A 25246-nucleotide genomic window follows, 5' to 3' on the forward strand; every position below is an offset into this window, starting at 1 on the left:
GAGCAAAGCCGAAAAGGCCAACAAAAAAGACCAAGCCTCGCAAAGAGGCTAGACACAGTGCGTCAGAATCTGAAGTATCGACAACTGAATCCTCCATCGACGGAGAGATGGAAGTATCGGTCGATGATTATGAAAACAAATCCGAGATCTCTCTGGCCACCATACAGGGTGGCCCGAGCAAGCAGGTTGGAAATCTCGATGACTTGGACAACACCCCCCAACCCCGTCCGCGTTCTGGAGCGCCCCAAAGCGCGAAGAAAACCCGCGTTCCCCCAATTGTCGTTCGCCAGAAGGACAAGTGGGTACAATTCACGAAACTAGCCACTTTCCACAAAGTGAGCTACTCAAAGGCGGTGAACCTGGCCGACGGCATAAAGGTTCAGCCTTCGTCGATAGAGGACTTTAGGAATATGTCCAAACTCCTGGTGAGGGAAAAGATCCCCCACCACACATACACCTTGCCTGAAGACAGGCAGCTCAGAGCCGTCTTCAGAGGAGTCCCAGAACACCTGGAGACTGCTGACATCGAGGACGCCTTGGTAGAGAAAGGCTACCAACCGACCTCAGTGTCCCGCATGATGCGTGGAAACCGCCCGCTTCCTTTGGTTTTGGTTCAAGTGAGCCAAAACCAGAAGAACATATACGACGAAAGGGAACTGCTCAACGTCCAAATCAAGGTTGAGCCCCAACATCAGAGGACACTGGTCGGACAGTGTCATCGATGCCAGCGGTTTGGACATAGCCAGAGAAACTGCTTGGCCATCCCTATCTGCGTCAAGTGCGCCGGCAGACACCTTTCAGGTGAATGCAAAAAACCTAGGGCAGAACCCCCTAAGTGTAACAACTGCAAGGGGGTGCATACCGCGAACTACCGAGGTTGTCCTGAGTTCCCCAAGGTTCGCAGGAGGACCAAGGTAGCAGCGAATGCCCCCCAAAAAGCACCCACACCTGGGAGGCGTCCTGCCGGAGCATCTGGCACGCGCCCGGGGATGAGCTACGCAGGAGCGGCTAAGAGCGGCAACACCTCCGCTAAGCCGACTCCAGCACCTAAAGATCCCAGTCCGTCGAGGGTTAGCGACATCTGCTCCGCTCTGGACCAGATGAAGAAACTCTTCACTCAGTTCCCCGTACTCGAGAAAATGTTTACGGTGAACACCAGCGTGATAACTGAAACTTGTTAATGGCTAGACAACCAACATTGCCTAGCTCTCTTAAGGTTGTATTTTGGAATGCCAATAACATCTCCAGTAAAAAACTTGACTTCACGAATTTCCTTACGGAACATAACATCGATGTCGCTCTTGTGCAGGAAACCCACCTGCACAACGAGCCTTTTGGTATCCCAAACTACCGTTTCTACCATAGAGAACGAGTTGGACGTGCTGGAGGAGGAGTTGGCATTTTTGTCAAACGCAATCTTCCTCACGTACAATTCGGCATTGACTCGGATCTGTTACACGGCACAGAAGCCGTGGGCGTTGAACTCCAACTGAGAAGAGGTCGTCATAGACTAATCTCAGTCTACAACCCCCCGAGGAATCGTTTACTCCCAGAATCACTGGATGAACTGCTGTTGTCGACAGATACCCCCACAATTGCTGCTGGTGACTTCAACGCCAAGCACAATCTGTGGAGCAGAGTCACCAACACGAACGGCCGAGCGCTCCATGCGCATGCTGACAGGCATGAGTATCGAGTGATGGGTCCAGATGAGCCTACGTTCTACCGTGGGGATTACAGACCTGACGTACTTGATATCGCACTACTCAGGAACGTCTCCATGTCCTGCGAAGTGTACACTTTGTCGGAATTAGACTCAGATCATAATCCAGTCATCCTGATGCTGGGTGATGATCCCCCTCCTCAGGAATATCGCGTGAGATCATCCACGGATTGGGAAGCCTTCAAGGCTCATCTAGTGGAGACACCTACAGACCGCGAGGCACTTCAAACTCGCAACGGTCTCGACGCGGCAGTGGCAGATTTTGAACTGTCTGTGAACAACGCTTTCAGAGCAGCCACAACCAGGACGGAGTGTCCTCTGCGAAACTATAATGAGTTTCCTCCTAGGATAAAGAACCTTATCCGAGAGAGGAACAGGCTCAGACGAGTTTACCAGCGGACCCTCTATCCTGGGGACAAGACTGCTGCTAACAGGATGGCCAACGAAGTCAAACGGGCCATCATTGATTATAGAAACGAGAGGTGGAGTGAGTGTTTGGAATCTCTTGAACCTGGGGATGATGAGCTTTGGCGAGTCACCCGCAGGCTCGAGAAGAGGAAAACCGCCCCCTCCCCTCTTCACGGACAGCGCGGTATCTGCTACTCCCCCGCCGAGAAGGCGCTGGCCTTTGCAGACACAATGGAAAATCAGTTCCAACTTAACGTTGATCCGGACGATGATATCGACCGTGATATCCGGCTGGAACAACGAGTTCAGCGTATCCTCAGGGAGAACGACGACGACGTGATCCGTCCAGCTTCGGAGGAAGAACTGAGGGGGTATATCAGAGCCGCCAAACCAAAAAAGGCTCCGGGAATTGATTCAATCAACAATAGGTTGTTGAAGCAGCTCCCGGAGAACTTTATCAGATACTTATTAGAAATAATAAATAGCTCAATCGCCCTCAGATACTTCCCCCGAAGATGGAAGCAAGCCGTAGTTGTCATGATTCCGAAACAGGGCCAGAACCCGCTGTTTCCCCAGAATCACCGACCGATTAGTCTGCTTTGCTCAGCGGCTAAGCTGGCTGAACGCGTTGTGCTGCAAAGGCTAACTGAAGAAGTTGAAGACCGAAATGTTCTGCCTGACGAACAATTCGGTTTCAGGAGGGCACACTCCACCGAGTTACAGGCCTTGAGACTGGTCGAAAATGCCATCTCAGAGCTGAATAACAGGAAGACTGTCCATCTAGTCCTCCTGGATATTTCAAAAGCCTTCGACCGTGTATGGCACGAAGGCTTACTTCATAAAATGCTCGATTTCGACCTGCCTCGGGGCCTGATCCGGTGGATTAGGTCCTTCCTGAAAGGCAGATCATTTCAGGTCCGAGTCGAAGGAACCCTGTCTCCGGTCAGGGAAATCCAAGCTGGAGTGCCTCAAGGTGCTGTGCTGTCTCCACTACTATACAGCCTTTACGTGAGCGACCTCCCGAGGTTCAATCACGTGAAGACTTCCCTATACGCTGATGACACGGCTCTCCTCGCTTCTTCCATGGGACAAGGGTTGGCGGTCGTCTACATGCAACGCGCATTGGACGACCTCGAACGCTGGTACCTACAGTGGAAGATTCGGGTGAATCCAGACAAAACTCAGGCGATAGATTTGGGGAGGCGAAACGTTTCTCCTGACACAAGAGTCACGATCTCAGGCAGGGAGATCGAATGGCAAACGCGAGTCAAATACCTAGGTCTTTGGGTAGATCGCCGACTCACCTGGGCAAATCACATTGATTACATCAAAGGCAAGTTGCAAACGAGGACAGCCAAGCTCTATCCTCTAATAAACCGCAAATCGAAGTTGAACCTTAAGAACAAAATTTTATTATACAACACGATGTTCAAGCCTGTCATCATGTATGCTTCAGGCGCTTGGGGACAAACCGCTCCGACAAATCTCTCCATTCTGGAGAGATTGCAAAACAAGATCATTAGGATGCTGGTGAATGCTCCATGGTTCGTGCGGAATGAAGCCATCCGCAGAGATTTGAATCTGTTAACCATACAGCAGTCCATTCAGTTGAGGAATCAGAGAGTTTTCGAGTCAGCGGAAACTCATGATAACCCATTAGTTAGGGAAGCTGTAGATTACACTATAGACGACCCCACTCGATTCAGAAGGCCCCGTCGCTCAGTTGAGTGAAGGCCCCACGACGTCTGTTAAAATGAACAGTTTGTTCATCAATACCCCAGTCAGGAAGGGGTACACAAGGCCAGAGCGGCATAGATGTCACTGACCTCTATGTCGCTAGCAAAGCAACACCTTGAGATTTGAACCACTCGCCCCCATGGCGAAAGACAGTTTAAAGGGTACGGGAAGAGATTTTCAACCTGGTCAAAGTCAAGACGTATCATTCTGCGAGTTAGTCTAAGTAGAAAAGGCAAAGGAAGCGGAACTGTCTATTGTGAAATGAAGTAACACCCGTCAATAAAAGTATTTTGATTTGACTTATTGTTTTTATGTGTGATTTGTTAGTATAGAAAAGAAGCGAAAAATCGACAGTGAATGCAGAATGTTCCAAGAAAAATGGAACTTTCAGTATTTTGTGATTGAGTCCAGTAATAAGGCGCTATGTTTAATTTGTAATGAAACCATAACTGTTCTCAAAGACTATAACATTAAACGACACTATGAATCGAAACATCATCTGTATACTCCAAGTATACAGAAAGTTTGCGGAAGAAAAAATTTTAAGCTTTGAAACGTTGACTCAAATCGCAGCAATCTTTGTTTACCAAAGCGAATACTGAACAAGAGTCTGCAACTCGCGCCAGCTTTCGTGTGGTTCTTGAAATCGGAAAACGTGGCAAACCATTCACCGATGGATACATGATAAAAGAATGTTTGATTGCAGTAGCCGAAGAAATATGCCCCGAAAAGGTAAATTTATTTAAAAGTGTCAGTTTGTCAGCAAAAACCGTGGCTCGGAGGGTGCAAAACATCGCAGAAATTATATCATCTCAACTGTCTGACAAAAATAGACATCATGAGTGGTTTTCTCTAGCATTGGATGAGTCAACGGATGTGTCAGATACTGCTCAGGTGTTGATTTTTATTCGCGGAGTAGATGAAAGCTATGAAGTGTATGAAAAACTTCTTGATATTGATAGTATTCACGGCACGACAACTGGGGCAGATATTTTTAAGGGAGTTGAAAATGCCATTAATAAAAAAAACCTTCGATGGAGAAATTTGAAATCTATAACAACTGATGGAGGCAGAAATATGTATGGTAAAAATAAAGGAGTGGTTGCACTTGTGTCAAAGGTTGTAGAAAATGATGGTGGTTCAAAACCATTAGTCTTACATTGTATCATTCATCAACAGTCCTTGTGCGGAAAATGTTTGTATATGTCTGAAGTTTCAAGACCAGTCATATCAGTTGTTAACTTTATCAGATCCACTGGGCTGAATCACCAACAATTCCGCGAGTTTATTCAACAGATTGGAGAAAATGATTTACCATATCATACTGCCGTACGCTTGCTCAGTTGCGGAAAAGTCCTTATGCGCTTTTTTGAACTTAGAGCAGAGATCGACATTTTTTCAAATGAGAAGCAGCGCCCTTTTACCGATTTAGAAAATAGTGAATGGATGTGGAAGTTAGCCTTCTATGTCGATTTGGCAAATCACATGAACGAACTGAATTTGAGATTGCAAGGAGAAAATCAGCTTCTCCCTGATTTATATACCAATATCAAATCCTTCAGGCAGAAAATAATACTATTTCAATCGCAATTACGTAAAAAATGTTTCACACATTTTGAAACATGTGAAATATTCAGTCACACTACAGAGACTGAATTTCCCGTCAATTTTGCAATCGAAACTTTGAGTGCTTTGAAGATGAATTTTGATACTCGTTTTTCAGATTTTGATGTCATTGCGAATGAAATTAAGCTTTTTCAAAATCCTTTTGATTCTGACATTAAAACCTTGGCTCTGAAAGTCCAAATGGAAATGATTGATTTACGGTTTAAAAATCTGTTTAAAATCTGTTTTTCCGTTAACCAGCTGTCGCACCCCTACGAACGACAACCCTCAGAAGTCGAAACTTGTGCGAGCTAAGGATTAACGAGGTCTTACCTTTTAACGTGTGATTCCTAACACGGGATGCAGTGATATGCTTAAGAACAAATATCAAAATTCATTTTTGTTGGAATTTTATGAGAGTCTTCCACTGGAACAATTTGATATTTTGCATAAATTTGCTCGTGGGTTGTTTTCTGTTTTTGGTACTACTTACTTGTGTGAGAAAACATTTTCCAAGATGAAGTACACGAAGAATGTTTACAGATCTCAATTAACCGATGAGCATCTTGAATCTCTTTTGATAATTGGTACAAGTAAAATTGATCCACAACTACAAAGTATTGTCGGTGGAAAATCACAATTTCATAAATCTCATAAGTGTTTTTGTTTTACTGTGATTCATTTCAATTATTTGTTAGTTATTAATATGCTTAAACTCAGATAATTAAGTTAAGTTTTCTTTGTCATCATTTATGTCGTTAAGTTTTACCTTGCAAGTAGATAAAACCGAGTAATTATCATTCTGTGTTTTCTTCTTCAACTTATCACAGCAATAGTAACAACAATTAGGTAATCATTGGCTGTCGCGGGCCAGATTGATGACAGTAAATCATTGGCTGTCGCGGTCCGGATTGGTGACACTGGCGGACCGGATTTGGCCCGCGGGCCGTAGTTTGGAGACCCCTGAACTAGAACATAGTTGCTCATTCTACAGACCGGCAAATTTGTGAACACACTGTGCGATAGAGCGCAGGATGGACTCAAATTGATAGAAACATGATGTAAGGAACACTCACTGTCGATCAATCCCAAGAAGACTGAGATGGTCCTTTTCATCAGGAAAAGAAGTTTATCAGGCTCAAAACTTCCCGAAATCTTCGAAAGAAAACTAAACTTCTCTGAAGAGGTGAAATACCTTAGTGCTTTCCTCGACAGGAAGCTAACATGGAACTCTCACCTACAGAGTAGAGCAAAGAGAGCATATGTGGCTCATGAGCAATGTCGGAGGACAATGAGACACGCATGAGGTCTTTCACCCTGTGTGGACACCTGGATCTACACTGCAATAATAAGACCTATGTTAACATATGGAACCATTGCATGGGAACCGAAAGTTCTACAAGCAACCGTCATCCAAAAACCATATCAAATACAGCGACTGGCTTGTTTAAACATCACAGGGGCCATGAGAACAATACCAACCGCGGCAATGAAATTAATTACGGGTCTGACCCCTCTGGGGGGCAATTGAACCCAGGTTTGTGTTTAATGAACCCAAAAAAATACAAATTACAAATTGAACTGAACACAGAGTCAGATGCTACAAATGCAATACTCATATATACAGACGCCTCAAAAACAAAAGAAGGCTCAGGATGTGGAGTGTACTCCAGATCAATAAGCCTAAGGATTAAGTGGGGAATGGAAATAACAACAAAAACATAACAATCTGCACTGACAAGCCCTACTAGCCTTGAACTGACAACGTATAACCTCACAGTTAGTACTAGAGTTTCACCAAGATTTAGACAAAGCCTCGGTAGATGATAACATTATCCTTAGGTATTATTAACAAAATATCGGAAATTCCCATGAAACATTCCAAATTCACCGCTAGACAATGAGGTATTCACATATTGAACTAATTTTTGATCTTTGGACGTTTATTCTGGGATAGCATGTAACATTTATCTCTTGATTGAAACTATTGAATGTCTATATTTCTACGGATGAATTCAAAACATCACAGAGAGAATGTTTTTTTTTCCGAATCATTACAAAACGGAAAGTGAACAAAAATTTGGAGGTAAAGTAATTTGAAATAACATTATTTTGAGTACATTCTTGAGACATAAATTCAAGAATGCAAAGAAATAATTATTTTGATTCTCCGTGAAATCACTTATGAATTACGTATCTATGGAATCATCCAAAACATTTTTTGTGATGTCAAGTTTATCAAGTTCATTTCAGATTTTTAGTACAATATGTGAATTAAGTCATTTACATATGTCAAAACCACTACAAATGGGTGAAATACACCTAACCATCAAAATACCTGTTTGTACTGTTTCACTCTATTATTAATTGGAATTTCAACTCATGGTACATGTTTGTTTGAAGGTGACTGACAATGTTTCACGATGAATTTCATTAGTTCGGACTTCCATTGTCTGATATTATATAAAATGATTTGAAATTCCTGAAAAAACGAATGAAAAAACAAGATAACAACGTATCCCAACCAGACCCGAGATACGTTGACGACACCTTCATAATCTGGAAATATGGGAATACTGAACGCCTTCCTGAAACACATCAACAGCGTAAGACCTTCACTTTCACAATGGAAAAGGAAGTCCACAACGAATTGGCATTCTTAGACCTATTGGTGTAGAGGACCGCCATTGAGTGAGAAACATCTGTATTCCAAAAATCCACTCACAGGGGACAGTATCTGAACCACGAATCCAACCACCATCACTCGACCGAAAGAGGAATCATCAAGACTCTATTAGACCGTGCTTTCAGGCTCTGTAATACGAAAGAAGGTCTCGAGAAGGAACTAGACATCATCAAAAATGATCTTCAACAGAATGGCTACTCCAAAGCAATGGTGGAACAGACTTTAGCTAAAAGATAGCAGGAGCCTAGCAAGGAAGAGAAGCCGTCACAATCAGTGCTTGCACTTCCCTACATCAGAGGATTATCGGAAAAGATAAGAAGAATTAGGCCTGCTTCAGATTCGAAAACACTATCTGTAGCAGCCTCACGAAAACTAAGCCACCAAACGCGGACTGTGATTTCAAAAATTGCATTTACTGGATACCCTGTGAGTACGGAAAATCCTATATCGGTGAAACTAAGAGGCCATTAAATGTTCGCATTGTCGAGCATAAGAAACATACACAGCAAGCGGAAACCATCAAATAGCAGAGTATGGTTGGACCAATCAACATAACATCGAGTGGTCCCAAGCTGAGATCATACACAAGAAGGAACATTAGTTTGGGAGGAAATTTAAAGAAGCCGCATACATATTGTCCAACAATGTATTCAGCCGAGCTAGCGTAGAGATACGCAACATATGGAAAACCATAATCAAGCAAAAAATGGCCAACTCCCACCAAACGGTCATCTCCTACTAAAGTGGTAGAGCGGTTAAAGGAAAGCAGAGATAAGTAAAAGTACTCGAATGACCCATAAATAGTCATTTCTTGAAGGAATTAGCACACTCATCACCAGAAGATGATTGTGGATACTAACAATCGAAACGTAGTGAAATAACTTGAGATCTCTTGTTATTTTTATTTTTATTTTTTGTTCAATTGTTCTATTTTTGTTTGTATTTCATTTCACTATCATTTCATTTCAGGTTTTTTGCTTAATATAATTGTTATTTTCAGTTTTTCTTGTGAAATTCTTCTTTTTTTATTAGTTCTTTCAGGGATTTCAGACAATGGAAGTCCGAACTAATAAAATTCTTCATTGTACATGTTGACTCAATTCAAACAAATCATTCATTTTCTTTATTATTTTAGAACATAAGAGTGACAGTTCATTGAAATTGAATTAAAATTAAAATAGAGGTGAAGGTCGAAAAGGAAATAAACTGAAGGTCAGTTATCGTTAAATCATTTCAATATATTTTCAGAATATGTTAAGTATATAAGAATTTTCCATTATATGCTTTTCTGTAGCATATTGGATTTCTTTGATTTTTGAGATTGTTTGAAACTTCATAGGAAGCGGTTATATAATTTTGGCCTGAAAATAAAGAATCTTCGCGTATGGTATTTTTGGTAGGTAACAGGGGTTTTAACGTTCAAGTTATCAGAAAATCTACTTTATCTAAAGTTGTTGCTGTATATTTTTTCAATTTGAAAAAATCCAAATCAAAACTGGTAGAAGTAGTGTGCTCTAACATTCAGTACCTACTTTGGTTTCTTGATATAGGTTTTGGGTCGAAAACCGTCTATCTCTTTTTGATATTATTTTGAATAAGGAATTCTGCATGAAGATCTATCAAAGTATTGCAAGTTCTCCCCATACAGTAATACAATATCGTAATATACTTTCGTATAGATGTATAGATAACAAACTGGAGATTGCTCTGAGATTTTATATGTACACTATTTTCATACACATGGAATTTAGCGTTATCCTGATGAATGAATAATGAGTGATGCGAGTCATGCGAGACCTCCATTTTGGCTAGAATGTGCTTTCTGAAATGGTTTGTAGAAGAATTCAAAAATCATGTGCAAACAAATTCACCATTTCCCATCAAATTAGATAATAATAAGGGCCCATTATTTTTATGAATGTAGAAACACTCGTATAACAAAAACATTTGCGTGACAAAGATAATTTCGTTGCGGAGATAACACATACCTTCACTTTCCATGTCATTATTTGTATATCTAATAGAGGCGATTGTTACCGCCGTACGTCATCGCCGTGTTCATGTAGTATTCATACGAACAAAATATCGAATATTTACACTCAGATTTTTTTTGTGGTCAGCGAAAATTTTTTTTCCCGTTTTCAAAGCCTGAAATTCACTTCGAAACTTGCGCCTCAAACTGTGAATAGCTTCAATTCATTCGACATACTCTTCAGAGTTTTATATTAAGTAGTAACTTTTCTGGTGGACTCTTCAGTTTCCCTTCATTGAATTTTACTAGTTCGGACTTCCATTGTCTGATAAAATTGGAATAAATGGATAAAATATCAATAATATATAAGCAATATAACGTAAAATGGAAATACAATGAAACGTATCAAGATAAAAGATGAAAAATAACCAAAGTGAAAGAAATGAAAATTAAAACAAGCAGATAATTATGAAAGAAAAAAATATAAAAAAAATGAATGAAGTTACTTGTTAATGTTTCGATTGTTAGTATTCACAATCATCTTTGGTTAATGACTGAGACGTAAACGAGTGAGAATACTAACAATCGAAACGTCGTGAAGTAACTTGGTTCAAAAGTATTCTTTCAGTTTTTCCTTTTTTTATTTTTTCATTTCCTTTTTTTTTATAATCATTTACTCATTCATGTTATTTTTAAATTAAATTTTTGTTCACTCTGCAGTCATTTCTCATCTTTTATCTTGATTCGTTTTATTCTACTTTCATTTCACGTTTTATTGTTTATACATATATAATTGATATTTTAGCCGTTGATTCTATTTATTTTTCATGGATTTAGAGTTATATTAGAATAATATTAGATTTCAAGTCTGAAGTATTCTGTGTTGATCATCAGCTTTTATTATCGAAGTTGTACAACTATGGAATCAGAGGCTCTGCTTTTAATTGGATTTCTTCCTTCTTAACTGAACGTACTCAGTATGTACAAATTTCGGAACGTATTTCCAGAGCAAACACATTCGTTAATTCTGAAACTAAAGTGGTTAACATGGGAGTTCCACAAGGGTCTATATTGGGGCCAATTTTATTTTTATTGTATACCAATGATCTTGAGAAATACCTTACAGGGATCCCTGCTACCATGTACGCTGATGATATCGGACAAGGATGAAATTTCAGCACAACAGAAATGCGAACAAGTTCTCAGTTCTATAAACGAGTGGTTAGCCTAAATTCTTCATATCTGAATGCAACGAAAACCCAAATCGTCAAATTTCATAATTGGCAAAAAAATTGTCTTTCATTAAATGTTTGCGTTAGTGACACACTAATATGTAACATAAACGAAGTAAAATTTCTCGGACTAGTTGTCAATGAAAATATGAACTGGAAAAGCCACTGCACTTATTTGAATAAAAGATTGAATTCTTTATGCTATATGTTCAGAAGTCTCAAGCAGGTCCTGGAGGAGCCTCAACTACTATCCTTATATCACTCCCAAGTAGCATCTCGAATTAGGTATGGAATTTGTTTGTATGCCAACTCCACTTCAATAAATGACGTTTTTATCATGCAAAAAAGAGTTGTAAGAATTGTGGCCGGCGTTTCCTCCACGAACTCTGCTAGAGGACTGTTTGTTAAATATAACATAATGATATTATTTTCACTCTACATATATGAACTTTGTAATTATGTTCATGATAATAAAACTAAATTCAACAGAAATGCAAACCTCACCTGATCATATGGGGCTGAGAATCTATAACAGACTACCCCACGATATAAAAAATGTCAATGAATGTAGGAAATTCAACAAGATACTGAAAAAAATTTTACTTGAAAAATGTTTTTATTCACTGGATGAATATTTCAATGTGTAGTTGGTGATAAGCCTGTTACTGTCTAGCTTATCAATCTTTTTACTTTTTACTTTTTCACCTCTTGTTGTCTCGACTATTCCTATACATATTGTACTATGTCTTTTGGAAAATAAATATTATTATTATTATTATTATTAATTCACTATGAAACATTGTCACACTTTCAAGCTGAATCAACGAAAATCTCTTGATTCTGCTTCCTTCATTTTTCAGATTATGGAAGGTCAATCTACTCAAAAAAAACAGTGGGAAGTATTGAGTCCTCCACAAAAAAATCAAAGAAAAGATACACTACTGTTTTTAAAGTCATAAAAAGTTTCCATACAGTGTGTAAAAGCCAATAAATAAATTCATTTCGCTTACTGTACATATTTAAAAAAATCCCAAAACACGTCAAATTTGAATTATAATTTGACATTTTACAACGTAAACATGCCACCCCTTCCTTCAACCCCCTTCGAATGACAGATACAACCCCCAATTTTTAAAATGGGAAGTATATGTTTGTGATATATCGCTTGGAAGGTATTTTTATTACTGCAACAATTGAGATAAAATAAATTCAAATCATGTGGTTACCGAAATTCGATAAAATACACTCAAAAACTCAAATGTAATGCAGAAGGTAATGTAATGTAGAATACCAGAAGGAACTATGGATGTTAACGAAGTAGATGTGTTCACCGCGAACGTCTTGGCAACATCCTAATCTCAAATTGAACTGCCTTTTAATATTATCTGACATGGAGCAGGATGGAGCACCACCATTAACGTAGTGGTGCCACATCCTGCTGAAACCATATCGTATTCACCAATTGTAGGAACCAATGATATGATTTTCTACAATCCCTGCCCAAACCATTATTGCGTGAGTTCTTCTCTCGTCCAGTGAGGATTTTCCGTTATCCGTTAAGAGACAAAGCATACTCGCCAGAAAACATAAAGTATTCTAATTGGATGTTATTGTTATCTAACATGTCCATCTTTTGCTTATGAGAATAAATTCTCAAAATCGTCTTCCATGAGCCCCTGAGTAGGCATCATTTTATAGAAATGCATTTTATTTTTTTTTTGATGTGTTTACTATCGATGTATGGCTAACATTGAATATAGTGGACGCCTGTCTACTCCATGAATGTGGGTTTTCCTCAAACTCAAGCATCACATCTAATTTGAGTCCATCACTCATTGCACTGGCAGCTGCTTTTTTTATCTGCCACACATGACCAAACTCGCGAAACTGCTTCTCTATTTTGCTTCTGGTCCCTCGAGATATTGGCGGTTGATTAGAAAATTGAGGGTCTGTTATTTTATGCATTTTCGTCAATCTGACCATTTGTGAGACTTGAAGTTAACGAACTTTGAACTTGAATTAAAATACTGACAACCAATGCTGTAACATACAAAACAAGTTCACAAGGCGTTTTAAACTAATGTTGCCACGGAAATTATTTATAGTTTTTCACCTCAACATGAAATAAGTTTTTAGTATATCGAAATGAGTTTTGAATGTATTTTATCGAATTTCAGTAACCACATAATTTTGATTTATTTCATTTTAATTGTTGTAATGAACTTAAAAGCGATAACGTTTTTGAATAGAGAATGAAGAGACCTTTCAAACGATATATCACAAGTTTATACTGTCATTCGACGGGGATTGAAGATAGGTATAGCATTTTTCCGTTAAAGTATGTCAAAAAATAGGTATTTTAAATTTGACGTGTTTCAGGATTTTGTTGAAATATGTACCGTAACCGAAATGATTTATTCCATTTGGCTTTTACACACTGCATAATGCCAATCTGAGAACAGATTTTAACAGATTATATTCAGCATGGAATGTTGCATCCTGTTTTCATAACTTCATTTTCATTTTCAGTGAAACCACTGACTGCAAAAATTCTAAGAACAGAGAGTCCCCTAGTAGCTGATAAGCGGTACGAAGTTTCCTGTGAATCGGCTGGATCTCGGCCATCAGCTATAATCACCTGGTATAAAGGAAAACGTCAGCTGAGGAGGACAAAGGTACGTTCTTTTAGTAATCTGATATTAATCGTTATCCAAAACAGATACATTTTCTGTTTTTAACAATTTCGAAAGTAAAGTAAAGTATCAATTGTAAGTAAATATAATTCTTCCTCAAATACAATTGACAAACTGGTTGACAACCACAGTTTTCAAGTTTCCTGGTTGTATGTGTGAAGAAAAGTTTCTACTAACGCAAAGAAAATAATTTTAAACAGATACACACCATCTGTGTATTCATTTTGTGTGCAATGCTTATTTTCACTAGAATTGTACAAACATTTACTTTGAAAAAATAATCTTCAGTATTTTCTATATGGAAATGACGTTCCCAAAAACTTGTGAATAACAGTCCTACGACGTCCTTTATAGCTTCCTTGAATTTGAAGAACAGTCATAATCGTGAAAAATATTTTATATGCCTATTCCACAAGCCAGTTTTCAATCCAAATATTTGAAAATCACAGAAAATATCATGAACAGCGAATTGAATGAAACGAAAAAAAATCCAATGACTTGCTCATTCTGATCTCCAAATGTTTGTACTTCGAGAATGAATGCAATATTTTTTTTCAATATAATTCCATGAGCCGATAATTTCGTTGAAAATCTTTGTTTATCAGCAGAAGAAAGATTTTGGCTTTGTACTTTCCGTCTTTATACAACGAAAAAATAAATGATTACAAATAATGATTACATTATGTATTGTCATCGATAACACGAGTAGATTCAACTCATTCATGTTATAATGATATAATGTCGTAGTTCCATGAATGAATTGAGTGCCTTACTTCGTAATGTTATTCAAATTGATGCTGAAGAGGTAATAAAAAAATTTGTCATTTCGAAACATTGATATCTTCCCTATATATTCGGGAAGGCGCGCCAGCATTATCAACGAACGACCACTCCCCACACAGTGGAGTGAGTAACTATTGGGTACGAGAATCGTGTGCCCTGAGTTAGCAGAGTGAGCCAAGAATGACAGCCTTCTGCATCTGTCCGGCTAAGATTTCTGCCTTAGTGTGGCAAACCAGTATGATTTTAAGATTCGAGAGTAGAGAGGGCATCATTCCACCAAGGACTCCAATAAATAGAGTCACTTCGACAGAGTGCTCTGCATAGAGTCTGGGGAGTTTGAAGAGAAAATCTCGATATTTTATCCGTTTTTTCTCCTTTTATCGGACGATATTCATCTCGCCAGGAGCTGAAAACTCCACGACAAATATCGTATTGCTCTGGTGGTCGAGGACTTCATCAGGTTTATTAGCTTGTCTGAGCCTGGGGATGGGGAACGAATAGTTTCAATAAATTCGGCACTTCTCGTTCCCCACAACGGATTCAATATCCCCCGGAGCATAGAGCAACACCGGTGTCTCGTCAATACCGTAAGAGTGTCGTAGATGGTAATATCGCACTCTTAGAGCCGCGTTATGTCGATTGATATAGGTTAGGACCGCATATGTTGGACATGCTGATAGCAAGTGCATTATGGTCTCGGGCGCCGCGGGGCAGGCTCTGTACCTTCTGACAGGAACCTCTATACCCATCACGCGACTCGGTAGACTGAGGTGTTGAAGACACCATCCTGGCAAGACACGAGGAATCCCTCAGTTTCCATCTCCAGCCCACTCGATCTGAGGAAAGCGAAAGTCAGGCGCTTAAATAAGTCAAGGTCTTCAATGTTATTGAAGAAAACGACATTCATTGGTATAATTTTGTGTTTTCGCAGAAGTGAGGTAATCTCTGTGGCTTTTATATGAGCTTTTTGCTGAAAGATGACAGAGTTGTGACAGTATCAGTGATTCAGTATCAAAAACTAAACCGAGGTCATCAGCTGCTCAAGCAGTTGCCCTAAAGAGAAATAATCTCTCATGGTTGTAGACCATATAGTACTGTAAAACCTGTAGATGATGTAGCGTCAGAACTCCTGACGACTTTACAGGCTACATCAAGTACCATTCTGTCATGTAGACACTCAAAACTCAAACTATGGTCCAGACGTTCTTGAGTTCTTTTAATATTGTTATCATTGATAAATTATCATAATTCAATACCTATTCACGATGAAGACGAATCCAAAAACACAAAAATCATAAAAATTGTTCCAGCCGTTCTTGAGTTATTTTATTATCATTATTTTTAATATTCAACCACCTTTTGAATTTTCCCTGGAGTCATCTATTGCGACTTAACAACTGTCTTGGTTGAGCCAAAATAGAGATGGAATACAAAATATAAAGAACCGTTATCATGATTTGTGATATACAATAACATCATGTCTTTTCCTACAAACAACTGGTCAAACTTGGCTCCGTTTGAGTTTCTACCCACAATGTAACATAACATAAATCTCCAGTCTATTTATATAAATTGATTCCTTGTTTTAGTATTAAAACATGCACCAACAAAAAATTTATATATATATATATATATATATATATATATATATATATAAATATATATATATATATATATATATATATTCAGATAACGATCATAGACAACAAGAGTTGAACACCATCGAAACAACTCCACAAATGAATAACTACTCAGAAAGAAGTATAAAAGCGGCTGCCAAGACCACACAGAAACAACAAAAAACTCGAGATACACCGGTCATAACAACCACACTACCATATATTGCAGGAACAACAGATAAAATCAGCAGAATTCTTCACCGACACAACATATCAACTTCGTTCGTACCACAACGGACAATAAGGTCCATGCTTCGTAATCCCAAGGATTAGATACCACTGGAGTTACAAGGAGTGTATGAAGTCCCATGCCATGATTGTGACAGGACTTACATCGGCCAGACCAACAGACGAATCAACATTCGCAAAGATAAACACAAACTAGCAGTGAAGGGAAAAGTCACCACGTCCTCTCTCTTCCAGCACGTACTTCAGACAGGACATAACATCAATTTCGATAACACAAAAATACTAGCAAGCAACGAAAACTTTTACTCGCGAACAATCAGAGAGGCTATCGAAATTGAAAAACGACCTAATAATATGAACAAGAGGGATGATGCGCAAAGATTACCATCAACATGGAGATCCGTTTTATCGCTTCGCACAAGCAATCAGACCGCTCAACCCCAGAAGCAAAACTCGGCACATGACAACACAGGTACAATAACAGAGGCAGGAGAGGCAGCTCAAGTAATAAGACCAAAACAGGTAGTCGAGCAAACACAGGTAGTGGCAGAAACGCAGGTAATGGGAAACATCCATCCCTAAGAATTGAGACACAGAGTTCGAACTAATCAGTCTAGTTGAAAAAAACCAGACATCACCAGAAGTTGGCAAATGAGACTTTGCCGAAACGTTGTGAAAATAATCCTTATGGGGATAAAATACACAGAACACGAAGCGAAACCCAAGAAAACAGCTCATCATACTTTATCTGTGAGAATCTTCGAGTTAATATATATATATATATATATATATATATATATATATATATATATATATATATATATATATATATATATATATATATGGTTTTTTCGCATTTTGTCTTCAATCGAGGTCCGCCTGCCCGGTACTGACGATGCCCAATAGGCTGAAACAGCTGTATACCGGTGGCTCTTAAATTGAAATCAATATGGGAATGATCAAAGAGTGCTTATCTATTCATTTTTTGAATTTCATGGAAATATTCTCCAGCAGCTTGACTGCATTAACCTTTCTAGATATATATTGTGAAAGCTCATTTGGATTCTGTGAAAAATAAAAAGCTGTGGCATTTTATCATTTTATATAGTTCATTCGTTTCAGACAGCTCAACCCTATACTTCATTATGTCAGTAATTTCAATTTAATATAAGTTACACTAGTCTATTTATGTTCAGGCATGAATTGAGCATATTCAGTTTGAAGATTCGATATTCAATTTTGATAATTTCCAACAAAATTTCGTGTCACAGTAGCTTGGTATCTTTCGATTTCCATCCACCCTTTATGGATAATTCTTTTGTATTTTATAATATTTTCAATCCATCCAAAAATACCCAGATTTCATTTCAGCGAATTTTAAAGCATGAGGAATACAAATAAATCCATGTGACATTCAAAATTATTCTAAAAGCAATTATTCCCGCTTCTGGAAATCAAGACTCAGTCACACGCACAATATCAATTTTCCAAAGTTAAACGGTGGAAGAAAAAATGTTTAAGACATGCATCAGTCCTTATATTCATGCTGAAAGTCTATAAATCAAAATATGTGCTTAGGCAGATAAGCCAAGGGACTAATTTCTAAGTGAAGTTGAACAAATCTGTTATCGATTCCATTTATTCTATTCAGTCAGGAGGATTTGCAAATGAACTTTTTCACAATGTTTTGCTTGAATGAAACAGTTTTGGAATCATCACAGGAGTCTGAAGCGAATACACCCCAAAGTGTCAAAATCTTGTAGTTTTTCATGTTAAACATATTTAGCCGCACGTCAAACCGATTGCTGACGTGGCGACGAGTTGCCATGCGCAAACGGCTGTGCGATTTTTTACCCATTATTTTGGCGTTACGTTATCTGTCTCACCACATTGAGCTGTATAGTGTTATGTTTTTCCCCGTGGGTTGACCAATAATTGACTATACTGAAAAATCAAACTTAACTTTATTCCACTGCAAATACAATTTCGCCAAAGTTCCGACGAAATCAGTAACATTATTCTCGCTGCTTCTAGAGTGACGGGAAATCATCGTACATTCGCGCGCTCTTAGCTACGCCACGTTTGGTTTTTGGTTGCCAGTGGCGGCCGGCGTTATTATTTTTTTTTTTCGGGTATGATTTACAACAATAGTATACAGTTCACTACAGTATACATAACCTGTATTTTACCAAATGAATGATCTTCAATAATATTTGAAAATTAAATATATGTGAGTGTGATAATTCACAAAATGGAAGTGAACAGCCTTCTACAAAGAAAGCAAAATCACTCTTCGACACACTCAAGTCATCAGTGAGTTCATAAAATTTTTATATTTTGTCTGCATCCATCTGTTCATTAAGCCCGCATATATTTATCTTTTATCTCTTTCAAGGTTCATTGAATGTTGAATCTACTCTCTTGATAGATTAAAACCTACACAATCTACGTAGCATATAATATTTTTTAATCATTTTATTATTCAAATTCAACATATTTTTTATGAAAAATAATGCACTGAAACACTTGCTGGAAAATGATTTCCATAATGGTCGACAAAATTGTATTTCACATAATAGCAAGTAACGTAAGAATGTTTTTTTTACTTGTTATCAACAGTAACAGCAGAAAATTGAATAATCAAACCACTTTCCAATCATAGTGAAATTCATATTGAAATATTCATTATTGATAATTAAAAATCAAGATCTCTTGTAATATATTGCAACTAGCGAAGAATACTTGAGTTTACTAGTATATTAAAGCATCATTAAAAGTTTTTCTTGTATTTTTCAATTACATATTTTTTAATAATATTTCAGTACCCAACAATCTTCACAGGGGTTACAAAATATCATCATTGAAACTGGATATCAAGATCACTCAAACACAAGAAATATTATCAATGTTATGTAAGAATTTATTATTTTAAAAGTATCAGAATGATCTCATTTTTGTTTAAGTTTCAATTAACACTTTTATATTTTTTCAAAGTGAATTATATTAATGTTATGTCCAATAATTTTACAACGTACTTTAGTTTTCATCGACCAATTGTCACGCTAATACCGTCAGAGGCAATATCGAATATAACTATTACCGAAGTCACTGATTATAAGAACTGAGTTGTTACAATTTGAAATGAATTTTTGATTTTTGTATTTCATGAAAATAAATGTTCAATAAATTAACAATCATCATTTTCAGGCAAGGATTCGTAAAATTTGATTTTTACATTATGCCATATTAGTTTCTGTAGTGAGCTGTTCTTTAATGCACATCATTTTTACAAAATAATTTTGATGTTCCACATCTGCCAGGCTGAATCACTATTCAGTGATTCTTTGAAATTTTTATTAATAATGAATTTAATTCATTTCGAAAATACAAATCATGAAATTATAAAACAACAATGCAAATTAATTGGCGCTCTGAGGCGACTTCATTGATTCCAGTGGCGCATTTGCTTTTTTAGCTGCCGAAAAACCCGGAAAAACCTGCTGCACCAAATCATCAGAAGATCTTGATCTGCCAATGTCCTCTCTCTCATAAAACAAAATGTATGGCATCTCCAGATGCTCCAATAAATTAAATACATCGCCAGAACATTTAGTGACACGACTATCCTCAAACTTAAACCAGCTCGATTCGTCTTTGACCAAGGCGTAATAATGACCAGATTCAACGCCAGAACCACAGTGAATAATAACTGCATGAAGATTATAATAGTGGTCTGCTAGATTGAAGTGTTCATCTATTTCGAACCTTCATAAGAGTTTGGTGCGTTCGTCAGAGGTTGAGTCATGTTTGAAGATCATCAGGGTCATTATCAGATTGACTGGTGCCTCAACTATACTTGTTTTCTTATAACTGTCAGTTAGTTTGGCGCATGTTTGGCAATATAGTCGATCATCACCTGTCAAAAGTTCCATTTTTAGATGATCCAACGATAAGGTTTGCATGGACTGGTTATTAGTCATATTAGAAAACGCTAGTTAGAGTTCCAGAAATTCCTATACATTTTCGCTACCTCTCGAACATTTACTGCGAAGTAAACAAGTGAGGATTTTTCCAACAAAAGATTAACATACACAAGTCGAGAGAGACTGTACGGAATCATTCAATCCAGAGCGGTGAGGAGTATTGATTTTGCTATTATTTTGCTCACGTAGAATATTCAACAAGAACTCCAAGAATTTGGAACAATCCTTCTGTTGCCCTAACGAGGATCTAGTGGACTTCAAAGACTCCAGGAAATCAATTGGAGGAGAAGGTGATAAATTTTGTGAGTGTGTGTTTGAGTTTGGTGAATAAGTAGGAAACATTCTCGTTCTCGTTCATCATCAAAGCCTTGTTCTTGGAATTCTTCTTCATGAACAACACTTGTAAAATGCTATCCATGTAGCAGGTGTTTCTTAAATTTACTAATCCAATTTTCTTCTGAAGATTTTCAGGACAACTCTCTACTGATTCGTAAGGAAGATCATGTTTCTCAGAATCTGCATAAGAACCATGTCTCAAGCTGCAATCGATCCTACCAAATGATGAAGGGTTTCGTAGAGGGATCGATTCGGCTCTTGCTTCATGAAGCTCTTCTACTGAAACGGAAATCAGAACCACGTGGACTGCAACTCATATTTGGGGGGCAAGAATGACATAAGTTCAATGACCGCACTGAAAAAGAAGAAGATGGATCAATCACTTGCAAATTAACCTTGATAGGAGACTGATGGATATTCACATATCTCGGCTGGCTTCGAAGAGATTTTAGTTCCGTACTGAATTGAGGGCAATGCATAATTCCAACAAAATTATGTTAAGGAGAAATAGTTCCAAGGACCGGAGCGGCATTACCACCTTGAATAGCAATACTAATTATTTCTATCAAAAAAGACGTAGAAAGGTGATCTTCCGTTGCTTGGCCTATTCTCCTTCCGAGTTCATGAATAAACAGAGACTCCGGGCCATGAACACCAAAAGTTTCAACCGATACTGCATGGAACAGATAGTTGTTACCAAGAATTTGGTATTTTTTCCGTTTCAATTTTTCGCCAGACAATGGTACGGTTCCAGCAGACTTCGAACTTTCTGGTAGATGGGAAGCCGCGACCGTGTCAACGCAAGTGGAGTCCCATACCACAGGTTCACCGTATTTCCATGGTTGTTTACCATCATTTCGACTAATACCTGAGCGTTACAGAATTGCAGGAACATCCGCTGACACCATAGCTCGTTTCAATATGTCGTTGACCTGGTAATGTCGAGATGTACGCCCTGCACTTCTCCTGCAACTCAAACCATGTTTACCCTCCTCATTAACAATACTATCGCAAAGATAATTATGAGGCACACAAATAGATAAAACCATCCTAAGACCTACTGCTATTCTGAAAGAATAATCGTCTAATAGTGTTCCAAGTGTTGCAACAGGTAGAGCATTCAACCAAGCACCCGATTCCTTGAAAATTGCTACTTTCAGACGAGCCTTATCGTATACAATTATATAGATTTCAGAAGTTTATCAGTTATAATGTTCAGAAGAGGTCGGTCCCATGCACTTTGCATTTTCTTTTTATCTGTAGAAGGAGAAATATTAGTTGCGGCCTGCCAAAGTGATTCTTCTCCAGCAGAAAAAACGTCTTTGATGTTGATAAATATGGAAGGAAAGATGGAATCGATAAGATCAGAAACACTATTGACTAACGACAGAAAAGCTGGTAAAGCTAAGGAAGAAACCGAACGTAGTCCGAGTCCGCCAAGGTTTATAGGAAGCATTGCTTGGAGCTAACTGACTTGACCAAGTGGGGGATCATCTGAGAGTGTACATGAGTTTCGGCATCGCCAAACAATTTTTCAAAAGAAAAATTTCAACGTGTTTGGGAAGTTCATTAATCTAGTGGTCATCAGTTCGAGTGATTCCCGTTTTTCTCGAAGATGTTCTGAAAGTGAATGTTTAGAAAGGGGAACACCCAGAAGACTCCATATAGACTTTTCCAAAATTTTTATACCAGAAGCCAATTTCAGAATAATGGATTCGGAAATATCATTCGGAGTTATGAATTATATTAATGTTATGTCCAATACTTTTGTAACATACGGCTTCAGTTTTCATCGACCAATTTTCACGCTAATACCGTCAGAGGCAACATCGAATATGACTATTACCGATGTCACTGATTATAAAAACCGAGTTGTTACAATTTGAAATGAATTTTTGATTTTTGTATTTCATGAAAATCGATGTTCATTGAATAATCAATCAACACTTTCAGGCAAAAATTCGTAATATTTTATTTTTACATTATGCCAGTTCAGTTCCTGTCGTGATCTGTTCTTTAATGCATATTATTATTTTTAAAGAATTTCAATGTTCCACATCTACCAGGCGTCCCGTGACGGTTCTCATATTTTTGAAACTCTCCAGTGATTCTTTGAAACTAATGTTCATAAAAAATAGAAAGAAATTTCTCATTTGCGATAAATTTTCTGTAGATCTCATATATGGCATCTCTGTAAGGATTCATATGTACGCTGACTCTTAGTATCATTTGGTCGATAACGATCTGCACATTTGTCACAGAGGATAAATCAATATATTGAGAACAGGTCAAAAATTATCAAAATTCATATCTAAGAAGAATATAGAAGTTAGCAAACTCTACCACGATGTGAATATGCTGTGAAGTATAACTTTCCCGAAATCAAAGCACCTGCGACAAATGAAATATCGAACGGAGCGGATAAAAACCCAATAAATAAAATAAATCATGTCCCAGTCTTGCTGATCCGATGATTTACGCGACCAAGTGAGTTTTTCTGTTTGAAAGGAAATCATAATTTACGAATTTTTCCCATTTCCATCCAGTGACGGTGTGTCATCTCGCGTAAAATATTATGAATGTAAATCATTTCTTCAAAACAATTATAGTGGGAATCGCATTGTGGAAAACGCTAATGTCGGAGAATAACTGCACATCAAAATGTCACGGGCTTTTATTTTCACTAGGATAACTCGGTGAAAAATCTTTATGCGGCGAGTATTCAAACTGTTTGATGTGGAGCGCGGTTTGGTGCAGAAAAACAACGAAAAATTAATGTTCACCTGTTTTTTTGGTGAATGAGTGTGGACATTCGTAGAAGTTTATAATCTGATGGAACTCATTATGATGTGATATGATGAATGCTGAAAACTGTGCTAATTTCATCGGGAGTTTAATTAAATAGGTGGTATCGATTCGAAAAAGATTCTCCATTGATATGGTATATATTTATTGGAATGAAAAATAACATTTCTTTTCCAAGCGGTTGAACAACTTTTGGATCTTCATCGAGAATATTTGACTCTGACTTATGCTGCTAAAATTTTCGCTAATACAAAAAACACCGCTTATGAATATACCTGTTGTATATTGTTTGATGATCTTCTTTATGGATACCCAAGGAAAATGGATCAATGTCACTGCTGACTCCCTGAATCGACAACCGGCGATACGCAGTTCTTGAATCGACGACGCAGAAATTCTTTATTTTTTATGTTTATTTCCAAAGTATGTCATCACCTAATTTTTCTTTGAATACTGATCATTGTTTCGAAATTAGTCAGTTACAAGTTTGTAACTTTTGTATTCACTGCACCTCATACTACTGTGTATTTTGTAACTCAACATACCTCTTGTAACCGATTTTCTCATCTTGAGCAAAATGATGAAATTGCCCTACATCTGTACGTAAAAATTGCTGAAATAATATTCAACCCTGTAGTTCCTAGGAACGTCATGGCATCCAATCACTACACCCCACCACCTTGGACAGTAAAGATCTCATCTTGAAACACCCAACTCACAGTTCACAAAAGAAACGATGTGCCAGCTTATTCTCTGGGATTTCCCTGAAAGCTCTAGGGATTCTTCGTTTCATATCTTCTATAGATGTTGGAGGAGTTTGGTAGACAATCCATTTGATATACTCCCATCAAAAATCAATTTTGGTCAGGTCAGGTGATCTGGTGGCTAGGCCATAGGTCCACATTTTTTATTGAAATGATCGTTGAGGTATTTCCGTAACTCTGTTTCAGAATGTGGTGATGCACCGTCTTGTTCTAGCGACATTATAAGCCTTTGTTTGAAGGTAGTTGACAATGTTTCGTGGTGTATTTCCCCAGTTCGGACTTCCATTGTCTAATATAATATAAATTGATTTGATAACCTTGAAAAAAATCAAATAGATTAACCGACAATAACAATTTTATTAAAACGAAAACTGAAATTACAAAGAAATAACATACAAGCAACAACCAAACAAATAAAAATTGAAATATTATTGAAAGCTGAAAAAATTCAAAATATTCACAAAAATAAAAAAATAAATGAAAATTAAAAGATTTCAAACCACCTATACCCTTTTCCTCTTTCCGATTCATTGGTTTTGGCGGGAGATGACTGTTTGGTGGGAGTTGGTCGTTTTTCCCTTGAATAGAGGTTACCATATGTTACGTATCTCTACGCTAGCTTGACTAATGCGTTGTTGGACAACATATACG

The 25246-nt window shown here is 37.8% G+C and overlaps 1 protein-coding gene across 1 annotated transcript in view; it reads left to right on the forward strand.

Annotated features, from left to right (window-relative positions):
• side-II (sidestep II transmembrane protein) overlaps positions 1-25246 on the forward strand; it is a gene marked incomplete at its 5' end in the record, with an annotated part of 375227 nt that overhangs the window by 179806 nt on the left and 170175 nt on the right. The window contains one exon of the mRNA XM_074186335.1: positions 13893-14038. Within this exon, the coding sequence (XP_074042436.1) occupies positions 13893-14038 (146 nt within the window). The remainder of the gene's footprint in view (positions 1-13892; positions 14039-25246) is intronic.

This window comes from Leptinotarsa decemlineata, unplaced genomic scaffold, assembly GCF_025532065.1.
Source record: "Leptinotarsa decemlineata unplaced genomic scaffold, Ldec_3_MD MMD2_tig00078422_RagTag_RagTag, whole genome shotgun sequence".
Classification (NCBI taxonomy): domain Eukaryota; kingdom Metazoa; phylum Arthropoda; class Insecta; order Coleoptera; family Chrysomelidae; genus Leptinotarsa; species Leptinotarsa decemlineata.